Source organism: Panthera tigris, chromosome B4, assembly GCF_018350195.1.
Source record: "Panthera tigris isolate Pti1 chromosome B4, P.tigris_Pti1_mat1.1, whole genome shotgun sequence".
In the NCBI taxonomy this organism is placed as follows: Eukaryota; Metazoa; Chordata; class Mammalia; order Carnivora; family Felidae; genus Panthera; species Panthera tigris.
The window spans coordinates 140,388,996-140,399,442 of NC_056666.1; the positions used below are offsets into that span (position 1 = coordinate 140,388,996).

Here is a 10,447-nt window from a genome sequence, read left to right on the forward strand (position 1 = left end):
AGCCTCCCTGACCACTGAAAGGCAGCACAGGTCTGTATCTGGGCCAGAAGCTGAGCCTGCCCAATGAATTCCTCAGCAAGGCAGCTGGGGTCCATCTGTGGGTGGCCATCCTGCCTTGTCCCTCCTCAGAACCCATTAGCCTGGGTGGAGAACCCAGTCCACCCCACCCCAGTCCCCCCTGAGCTCTTGGGGAGCAGGGAGGGTGCTATGCCGGTGATGGCTGCTTGTCCGCCTGGACACCCAAGGGATGGAGGCCGTGCGGGGTCTGGTGGGGCCAGGCCAGCTGGGGATGTGGTGCACAGATCCAGCGACCCACTCCAGGCAGTGCGGATAGCCAGGCAGCGGGGCCTGGAGACTCGGGACACAAGCCGAGTGAGAGAGAACCCCTTTATTGTGAAACCCTGGTGCAGGCACTTGACGTTGAGGCCTCTGGAAGGTGGGAGGTCACCACCTCCTGCATAGGGTGCCACCACCCCACAGAGAAGCCCCTCGACGGAGGACCCACACCCCCAACATGTTGAGCAGGTTCGTGTCCAGAGCTTACTAGATCAGCTCCATCCTGGAAGAAGGGAGGATGAGGGTCACCCACAGACCAGAACCCCCGGCTCTCAGAGGCAGGGCCAGGTGGACAGAGGTAGAGCGTGCAGAGCTCTGGGCCAAGGTCCGGAGCCTGAGTCCAAGTCTGCACTGGTGTGTGCCCCCTCCCCCCGCCCCCTCCAGGCTGGAGCCCCCTGTGCCAACGAGCTCTTCACACCTTAGAAGCACCTGCAGCAGCCCCCACAGCCAAGGAGAAAGCGCTGGCTTTTGTCCACTGGATGCCGCCACCCGCCTGAGCCCCTCGAACGGTACACACAGGATCTCGGCAGCAGCACCACCACCCCTGCACCCCTACAGCAGGCACTGAGGGAAGGGGAAGTGACAGTGCGGCCACCTCCGTTCAGGCTTCTTGCTGGTCATGGAAGCTGGCCCTCCCCTCAGGCAGCCACGGATTCACACGTGCCTGCACACGCCTTGACACGTAGGTGCCAGGAGCACACGTTAGTGCACACGTGCCACACACAGCACAGGTGAACACACGGCTCCAGAATGACTTTCTGATTTGATACCTGGTGGCTGTCCCTACCCTGCCAGCCTCCAGGAAAGACCCCGCCCGGCTTTCAGACTCGGGGCTCCGCATTTTCCAGAGTAGCGCCGTACTTGGGGGCTGAGAAGCTCTGACAACTAAGACCCCCACTTCAGTCTCCAGGGGGCCCTCCAGAGACAGTCCTCTGGGACTCAGGAGATCTGGAGACAGACACACTCCCCAGAGGGACCCCTTATGGCATCCAGGCGAGGTCCTGAGGGAGACCCAGATTGCTGGGAGGAGGCAGGGGGAGCAAGGACGCTCTGCCTAGACTCCTGCCCCAGTGGCTTGCACACAGGCACACTTCTGTGCGTTCACATGCATACGAGGACTGCCCACAAGGAGCAGTGTGCAGGCGAGGGGTCCCAGGCTAGGGTCGGGCCTGCTGGCCACAGCGGTGCTGGGAGGCACTCCTCGTGGGAATCCGGCAGGCTGAGGGAATCCTGCAGTTCGAGTGGCCAGCCGGCACATTCCCCTCACTGCTCAATATCCAGGCTGCCAGGTGACTGCGGTGGCTCCGGGGGCTTGAAGCTGAGGACCTCCTGGTAGGTGAGCTCTGGGGAGCCAAGGAAAGGGTGAGCTCCTGCGGTCGCTGGTGGCTGGCCCGTCTCCCCTGCTACCCCAGCCCATCACCCTGAGGGCAGCCTCAGCTGCCCGCCCCCCCTTCCTTCCGGAGTCTGCCCTGTGCTGCCCGCCCCCCAGACCCCTGCTGGACACCCCTCACCCCATCTCTACCTGCCCCACCCTGGAGGCGGGGGGGGGGGGGGGGTGGCGCTCTGGGAGGAACTAGAACACTTCCAGAAGGAAGCAGGCAACTCCTAGCCTCCGGGGGGAATGAAGCCCTCAGGCCCTGGGCTCCACCTCTCCCACCCAGCCTTCCTCAAGCTCACCCTTCCACTCCTCCACGGTCCGCTCCTTGGCCTCAACGCTTTCATCATAGGGCTCAGCCTCGGGCTCATCGTCGGGGTCGTGGTACTGGCTGAAGTAGGCATGGGCCAGGGCCTCGGCCGCACTGACCCTCTGGTCACTGTCCAGCACCAGCATCCTTCCCAGGAGATCCACAGCTACAGAGTGGCCAGTGGAAGGGGGGTGGTCAGTTAGGCATCCAGGGCCAGACGTGGAGCCCAGCCCAGACCCAGGGCACATCCTCACCCAGGGGGTTGGCTCCACGGAAGATGCTCCTGAGGTCCTTCTGGGGCATGGGGGGCAGGGACTGGATGTATGTCCGGGCCTGGGGGCACAGAGGAAGGGCCTGAGGGGGCTGCTCACACCCTCCCTCCCCTGGCCCCAAGCCAGGCAGGCGCTTGCTGAGAGAAGCCCCCAGACTCATTCCCTCCAACAGGCCTGGACGAGAACATGCACAGACCAGAAGCATCTCCCACTTGGGGTTTAGCGGCTCGAGCACCCCACTTGGCTCTCGATGCCTGGAGCCCCGGGGCCTGGTGTCGCCCCACTGCTCTGGGCAAGGGCAATGTTGGTTAGTGCTGGGGTTGTGCCCTCGTTGTCCCTCATGCCCCAACGAATGTCTTCCCTGTTCACCTGTTTCTCCCTTAAGGGGTCAGGCACTGCCTCAGGCTCCGTTCCGCTGTGACCCATGCTCCCCACAGGCTCCCTGGTCTACTCCCACAGAGCCCCTCCCTCCAGAGTACCCGAGGGCATGGTTAGCAGAGGGAGCCGGGAGCTGGGGAGCTGGTGACTCACGTGTTCCGATGATATTTTTGCTAGAACCTCAGGGCTGGGCGTGCCCACCACCTCCATGATTCGCTTCAGCTGGTCGATGTCTGCCTGGCTGAGGAAATGCCCACTGGCCAGGAGTAGACCCTTCCCAGCCCCCAGATCCCAGACCTTGGGACACTGCCCCAAACCTGCTCTCCTACAGCGGGAGGCAGAGGAGGCAAGACCAGCCAGAAAGGGCCAGTGCCACATCCCCTGACACCCACCCAGCAGAAAGGGACCCAGCCTGGGGCAAGGATACAGTCATTTCCTGGGAAGAGGGCCTTTCCCTGGAGCAGCTCAGCCATGATGCAGCCCACAGACCAGATGTCCACTGTTGGCGAAGGAGTCTCCATTAGTCTGCCCTCCCCAAGCCCCCCCTCAGAGAATCAGGGGGCTGTCCGGACAGTGCCAGCCTAGTGGCCTCTCCGTCACACCCGGGCCCAAAGACAGCAGCCCGCTTACTCCTCTAGACCCAACCCTGGGAGGGGGAGGAGTTAGCCCAAGACCTGCTGTGCTCAGTACCTCTAAGGTCTGTTTTGGAACCATGGTCCCAAATCTTGCCTGTCCCCAAGGCTGGACACGAGCACTCCCCCCCCCCCCCCGCAAGGTCCTTGGCCTTTGGCCCCATAAGCCCGCACCCTCCCCAGGCCCTGGCCTGCCTGCCCACCCTGGCCCAACACAACCCGTGTGCCCCCATATGGGCTGACATCACCTGTCTGGTTGTAGTGCATCCAGTTGAGCATGATCTCAGGTGCGCGGTACCAGCGGGTGGCCACATAGCCGGTCATCTCCTCATCAGCCTGGCGGGCTAGCCCAAAGTCCAGGATCTAGAGTGACCACCAGGCCTGTCAGTGCCTCCGGGCAGGCCCCCTCTGCCGGCCAGCAGGGTGACCGCCCCGCCCGCACGGCCAGCTCACCCTAAGCTCACAGTCCTCATTCACAGCCACGTTGCTGGGCTTCAGGTCCTGTGGGGCAGGCAGGGCGTGAGCGCAGGAGCAGGGCAGCGCCAGCCCCGACCCTCACCCGGTGGCCACACCTACCCGGTGGATGATCCCCGCGGAGTGGATGTACTGCAAGGGGGAGACGGGGCGAGCGTCAGGCTGTGGCCACCACATCCCACCCTGCGCCCACCCGCGTGGCGCCCACCTTGAGCCCGCGCAGCAGCTGGTAAACCAGGAACTGGACGTGCTCGTCGCTCAGCGCCTGGCACTTGACGATGTTGTTCAGGTCGGCGCCCATCAGGGTGGTCACCAGGTACCTGGGAGGGGTCAGGGGTCAGGACAGCCCCGCCTCCCCCCGTCCCCCCACCCCCGCCCCGTACAAGCTCCCGCCCGGCTGCCACGGTGGCTGCCCCTCACACTTCGCTGAAGTCCTCAATGGAGGTGGCCGGCGTGAACACATCCAGCAGCCCGATGACCTGGGAGGGGGGTGGGAGTCAGGCCTGCCCCGCCCGGGGAGCCCCGCCCCGCCCCGCCCCGCCCCGCCCCGCCCCGCCCCGCCCCGCCCCGCCCCGCCCCGCCCCGCCCCGCCCCGCCCCGCCCCGCCCCGCTGACCCGCCCCAGGGCTCTCTGCTCACGTTCTCGTGCTTCAGGTGTTTGAGCAGCCGCAGCTCGCGGTAGGTCCTCCGCGCGTGGATCAGCGACTGGAAGGGTCGCGACAGCTTCTTCACTGCCACCTTCTGGCGCAGCCTCGTGTCGTAGGCCGAGCTGCAAGGCGGGCAAGTGAGGCAGCGCTGGCGCAGAGGGGGGGACCCAGCCGTGCGCCCCCAGGCCCTGCTCCTTTTGGGCCTAATCTCGCCCTCTGAGCGCACTTTTGCTCGGAGGACCCCTAGGGTGCCCTGCCTTCGGTGCAGCCAGCCCCTGACCGGCCTGGAAAGCCTCTCCTCTGAGCCTCCTCTGGGCCGGATCGCACCCTCCAGTCCGCCCCTTCCCACCAGTATTCAGGCCCACAAGGTCCTGGCCTGCCCCCGCCTGGGAGTCCTAGAGCAGGACCCGGATCTTCTCCCCCAACTCAGCATGAGGCTGGGGGAGGGTCTCCAATGACCAGGCCTGGAAAACAACCACTGCAAATTGTTCTCCTGTTCCCCTGTGGGCCCATGCACGGCAGGGGGGGGGGGGGGCTCCCCAGGTGGTTCCAGAGCCACCTCCAAAGCCCCTGGACCCCCAACGCCTCTGAATATTCAAAATATGGACAAAAAACTGGCCAAAGGTGTTTACTGGATTATTATTTTTTAAGAATGAAAAAATGGACAACATGAAATGTTCAACAAAGGGTGGTATCTGGGCCCCCACTCCACTCCCCAGCTCCTCACCAGCCTCACCCACCTACTCTTCCTCAGCAGAGACAAAATGGTCACCGGCATCATCTCCAAATGCAAATAGTCTGTCACCCCCACCCTCTCAGAGTCCCACTGCCCCCAGCACTGGAGCTGTGCTAACAGCCATGCCTTTACCAAGACTGTTTGGTCACTGATGCCCAGACCTTCCCTCTCTCCCAGTTTACCTCCACTCTCTAGGACCCTGCTTCCCCCAGGAATGAGTGTGCACAGGACAGGATACTCATGGGCCCAGGTGGTGGTGGAGGAGAGCCAGCCAGGTGCCTGGGGCACCCAGGCCCCTTCCCCCAGCCTGTCGCCTGCTGGGGAAGGTCCAAGTCACTTCTGGGGAGGCAAGCAGGGGAGTGGCTCCTCATGTGGGGCAGCGGACCTTTTCCCCCAGTGCTGTCTGCACAATCTGGTGACACAGAATTGGCACTAGGTCACCAGCTTCACCGTGGGAGCCCAGGAGAGGGCCGTCACCTGCACCGGGGCAACAGAGCAATGGGGAGAGACCCAGGCCTCGCTCAAGAAGGAGCTGGCCCCCCCTAGGGACCCCTGAAGGTGGCTCCAGTTGAGAGGTGAATCCAGCAAAGACTGGTTAGTGGCGGGGGCCACTAACGCATCATCCCTGACCCTCTTCCTGCCCTTGAGGTCTTAGAAATGAAGTCAGAGGCCAGAGGCTGGACCGGCTGAAATGGCCAGCCTGCGGATTCTGACAAGCTGGCGGATGACTGCAGATGGGAGGTGGGGGTGGGGGGTGCCGAGCCCTTACACCAGCCCTTACAGCACTGGGACTCTGGAGGGGTTCAGGAAGTGCCACTGGTAACCTTCTGTCAGAGCCAGGAGTAAAGCCCCATCCCGAGGGGCTCTGGCCTCCCCACCTAAGACCCCCTCAGTGGATGGCAGCCACCAGCTCAGGCCTTGGTAAAGACCCCACTGGGTTTGGGGGGGGCACCTCTCAACATCCACATCCACACTCAGCCTGAAGGTATTGTAACTGCACCCCCACCACCTGGAACCACCTCACCCTAAGCCCCACCCCCAGTCCCTCCACAGCCCCACACAGGTCTCAGCCAAACCCCCAACCCTGTCTCCCACTTCCAGACTCTGTCCTCCGTCAGGGCCCCAGGGCTCAACTGTGGGGCTGCGGTCTGAGCTCTCTGGGTGGGGGCAAAAATGGAGCAGGGGTAGACCCCCACAAGCACTGCAGGGGGAGTGGCAGGCTTCTCTGATCAGGCCTGAAACCCCATCCAGAGTCTGAGACCCTTTGGAAAACAGGGGAGGGGGCAGGACCCAGGGGAGTTTTGAAGCCGATGTAAGGGGAGGGGTCCTGCCCTCCCTCAAGTTGGGCTTTCTCTTTTGCAAACAAAACCACCCATCCTAGGAACGGGGCAGACCCCAGAGCTGCCCAACCCTTGACGGGGGAGGGGGTGGCACCCTGGACGCCTGTTCGCACATTTAGGGGCCCGGGAGACCCGCCCTTTGGCCGGCTGTGACGCCGCAGGATTTGGGCCCGGTGGGGGTGCTCCGGCTGGGACGGGGGGAGAACGACCCCTCTCCCTCACCCGGAGCGGCGTCCGGTAGGAAAGTTTCCTTCTTCCTGCCCCCGACCCCCCATTCATTCCCGCGATCGGTGAACGGCCCGGGGGCGGAGGCAGGGCGAGGCCCCTCCCCACGCCAGGAACCTCGCCAAGGGAGGGGAGGGGGCGCGCACTCCGTCCCGCCCGCACCTCCCCGCCCTCCCCGCCCTCCCCGCCCTCCCCGCCGCCCCTACCAGACCGAGCCGTAGGCGCCCGAGCCCACCGGGCGCAGCCCCTGCAGCCGCTGAGGCACCTCCCACACCGTCTTGTTGAGTTCCTGCCGGTAGAAGCCTGCGCGCGGGCCCGACATGTCCGAAGCGGCCGCCGCTCGGCCCGCGCCCCGCCCCGCGCCCCCGCCCCCGCCCCCGCCCCGCGCCGGAGCCCGAGCCCGAGCGGAGCGGACGGAGGGCGGCGGGAGGAGGCGGCGGCGGGCGCGGCGCGGGGCGGGGCCGGGGTGGGGGTGCGCGGGGACGGCCGCGCGGCTTCCTGCCCCTGCCGGGCGGCGGCCGGCCGGAAGCCAGCCCTGCCCTCCCCTCCCGGGGTCGCGGCCGGGGCGCTTCTGCCTCCTGGGGTCCGCACTGGCCCCAGCGTCCTCCCGCGTTCGGCCCTCGGCCGCGCCCCGCCCCTGCCAGGCCGCCTCCGCTCCCCGCACCCTCCCCTGCCCGCACCGGTGCCGGCACCTCGGGTTCGCTCATCCCTCCTCTCCCCGCTCCTGCTCCGGGCCCTGCACGACACCCCACCCCCCAGCCTGCTCCCTCAAGATCAAGCCGTGGGAGCGGTTTTTCCATCGATGTAGAAAATGCTACCTAATCACAACTGGACACTTGACTGGGTCCCCCTCTGGGGTGTGCAGATGGCGGCGCCCTGCATCCCGGGCCAGCCTGGCTTCCCTCTCCCTTGGAGGCCGTTCTCGGCTTGGCCGTGTGCTTCCTCCGCTGGGAACCTTCCGTGGTCCGAAGCCGGCCGCTGGGCGCCGTCCGGCCGCCCCTGGGGAGAAGTGTGGCTGCTGGGCGGGCCTGGGGAACCAGCCCTGTCAGGACCAGGGACAGCGGCAGCGCCAGGGGACCTCGGAGGCGCTGCACCCATCAAATGCTATCCCCAAGTGTGTCCTTTCTGGTTCCTGGTACCTTGCCTCCTTCTAAACGCACCCTCGGCTGTCACCTCTTCCAGGAAGCCCACCCTGACTTTCCTATGTACAGAGGAGCTCCTCTGGCGCGTAACCGCTGTTACGCCTCCACGCTCAGCGCGTTCCCCGGTTTCCTCTCCCGGCCTGGAAGGATTATTTCAAGCAGGCTGCTGTAACTGACGGGTGGGGGGAGATGTTCCTCATTCCAGCAAGACGGCCTCCCGCGACTGTCTGTTGCTCTGCACCCGCGTAGTTACTTTCCATTTTGAAGTGATACTTGTTCGCAGACAGCATTGTCCCCAGGACAGACGCCTCCTGGCCCTCTATGTTGGGAGGGCAGTGGGTACTGTCTGGGCTGCAGCCTCCTGGAAAAGTGGGAAATCAGGCTCTGCGTGGCCTGAACCCCCACCTCTCAAAGACAAACTAAAACCTGAGTTTTTACGTGAAATCTCCTGATTTTTAAATATTGGCAACCAAATTAAAATAAGACATCTCAAGGCAGTGCCAGGCAAACGGACATAACTGCCCAGCGAATCGAAACCCTGGCGGGGGGTGGTGGCTGGGTGGGGGGCGCTGGGTGGCTCAGGGGGTTAAGCCTGGGACTTTGGCTCCGGTCATGATCTCAGGGTTTGTGAGTTCGAGCCCCCCCCCCCCCCCCCCCCCCCCCCGCAGTCCGGCTTGCTGCTGCCTGCGCAGAGCCCGCTTGGGATCTTCTGTCCTCTCTCTCTCTCTGCCCCTCGCCCCCCAAAAATAAACATTAAAATCAAATAAAACAAAACAACTCTGGCGGGAGCCAAGAAACCACAAAGAGGGGCGCCTGGGTGGCTCAGTCGGTTAAGCGTCCGACTTCAGCTCAGGTCACGATCTCGCGGTCCGTGGGTTCCAGCCCCGCATCAGGCTCTGGGCTGACAGCTCAGAGCCTGGAGCCTGCTTCCGATTCTGTGTCTCCCTCTGTCTCTGCCCCTCCCCCGTTCATGCTCTGTCTCTCTCTGTCTCAAAAATAAATAAACGTTAAAAAAAAAAAAAATTAAAAAAAAAAAAAAGAAAGAAACCACAGAGAAAGCGATCCGAGTCTCGCTCCGGCCAGCCTTGCGTGACTTCAGCCAAGTCCCGAGCCATCCCTGGCCTCAGTTTCCCCTCTGGGAGCCAGTGCTCGTCGGGCGGTGGTGGGGGGAGGAAACCGGTGTCGCCCCGCTCCGCCCCCCCCTCCAGAGTCCCCGCCTTCCCGGGGGGCGGAGGCGCGCCGAGCCCCGGGCTGCGGGGAGAGGAGGCGGCCTTTGTTAGCGCTAGGCGGGCGCGCCCCCCCTCCCCCCGCCCCCCAGACCCGCAACCAAAGCAGGTTCCCCGGGCGACAGGCTCCGCCCTTCTTCCGCGGCCCGGGGGTGGAGTCGTGCCGCCCCTAGGGGAGCCTGCGCCCGGCCTCCCCCTACCTGCCCCAAATCCGGGCTGAGTGGTCGGAACTGACCAGAGCGGAGTGGACTACCCGGCCGGCTCAGTGAGTCAGGCAGAATGGAGACCCTCCCTCAGAATTCACCCCCGTCGGCCCACCTGGCCCCAGGCTGGCGGGTCCTGGCCAAGCTGCCTCCTGGGGAGGGTCCGGGAGAGAAACCAGGGAGTTTCCGGTGGTGGTTAGGGTGGGGAGAGGGCACAAAGCCGGACAGGTCAGGAAGTCCCCTGGAGAGAGACACCAGTGGAGCTGCGCCAAACTTTCAGACCGGCCTGCCTCCCCGGGACTGAGCTCGGCTTGAGGGACAAGAAAGGGGGAAGGTGGTCAGGGAGGAGGGTTGAGGCAGGCTGGGTGGGGCCACAGCAGGGATTTCATTTTTGCTCTCAGGGTGATGGGAAGCTGCGCTGGACATTTTCACAGCGTAATCCTGGCCACCAGGTCCGGAGGGTGAGAGAGGCCTGAGCCTAGAGAAGTCGGTGGTCATGGCGTGGAGAGCAGCGGGCAGCGGCAGGGGCAGCAGGTTGAGGATGGGGCGCAGATGGGGAGGCTACACCCAAGGGCCTCCTACCCAGATGGAAGCCCTGAGTCTCAGGACCCCCCATCCCTGGTCTCCCTCCACCCTACACTCCAGTATCAAGATCCCACTCTCTCCATGTCCACTCTCCCCTCCACTGGCCACTTGCTGGCCTCCTGGCTGCACTTCTCCCTGTGGTCAGAATGAACTTCCTAAAAAGCTGATGTGGCTCTATCCTGGAGGCCTGGTGATTTAGGAGAGGGTCCTTCCTCGCCGTTAAGCAAGCAGGGTGTGGCCTTAGGCTGTTCCCTGCAACTTGGAAGGAAAGGTCACTGAAGTTGTGCGTGCATCCTCCCCCGCCCCAGCCACTACATCAGGAGGAAAATGGTGAAGTGGAAACAGGAAGGCGGGTCATCCCTCAGTTTGACACCATCCTGACAACTCAAGGCTGGCCTGCCCCCTGCCACCTTGCACCCCAACATCTATGCCTTCAACAGCCGCATGAAAGGACAGCCCCTGGACCTCTTCATACCCCATCTGTTGGACCTCCAGCCCTTCCTGTCTCTAACCTTCACAGAATGGGAAGGGGGTCCTCGCACTGCAGACTGTAGTCTGTAGGGGGCA

General features: G+C 64.2%; 1 protein-coding gene across 3 annotated transcripts; it reads right to left on the bottom strand.

Annotated features, from left to right (window-relative positions):
• Nucleotides 1-738: 738 nt before the first annotated feature.
• Nucleotides 739-7,064, bottom strand: MAPK11 (mitogen-activated protein kinase 11). Of its 3 annotated transcripts, none has more exons than XM_042993610.1 (12): nt 6,931-7,064; nt 4,416-4,545; nt 4,198-4,256; nt 3,986-4,097; nt 3,880-3,909; nt 3,757-3,804; nt 3,552-3,666; nt 3,099-3,170; nt 2,825-2,904; nt 2,276-2,354; nt 2,014-2,187; nt 739-1,679 (listed from the first exon to the last, which is right to left on the bottom strand). In XM_042993610.1, exons 1-12 carry the CDS (start codon nt 7,044-7,046, stop codon nt 1,600-1,602), a joined length of 1,095 nt encoding a protein of 364 aa, XP_042849544.1. In that variant the 5' UTR covers nt 7,047-7,064; the 3' UTR covers nt 739-1,599. The 3 variants fall into 3 exon arrangements, with proteins under 3 accessions (XP_042849544.1, XP_042849546.1, XP_042849545.1); XM_042993612.1 differs by lacking the exon at nt 6,931-7,064 and adding an exon at nt 6,722-6,848; XM_042993611.1 differs by lacking the exon at nt 3,880-3,909.
• Nucleotides 7,065-10,447: the final 3,383 nt, after the last annotated feature.

Bases quoted from the DNA above. Each gene is read 5' to 3' on its own strand.
- MAPK11 (XM_042993610.1), bottom strand. From the start codon at position 7,046: ATGTCGGGCCCGCGCGCAGGCTTCTACCGGCAGGAACTCAACAAGACG. The intron at 3,667-3,756 runs GTGAGCTGGCCG...TGGTCACTCTAG, and splicing joins ATGAGGACTGTGAGCTTAGG to ATCCTGGACTTTGGGCTAGC. The intron at 1,680-2,013 runs GTGAGCTTGAGG...TTGGCTCCCCAG, and splicing joins GACCGTGGAGGAGTGGAAGG to AGCTCACCTACCAGGAGGTC.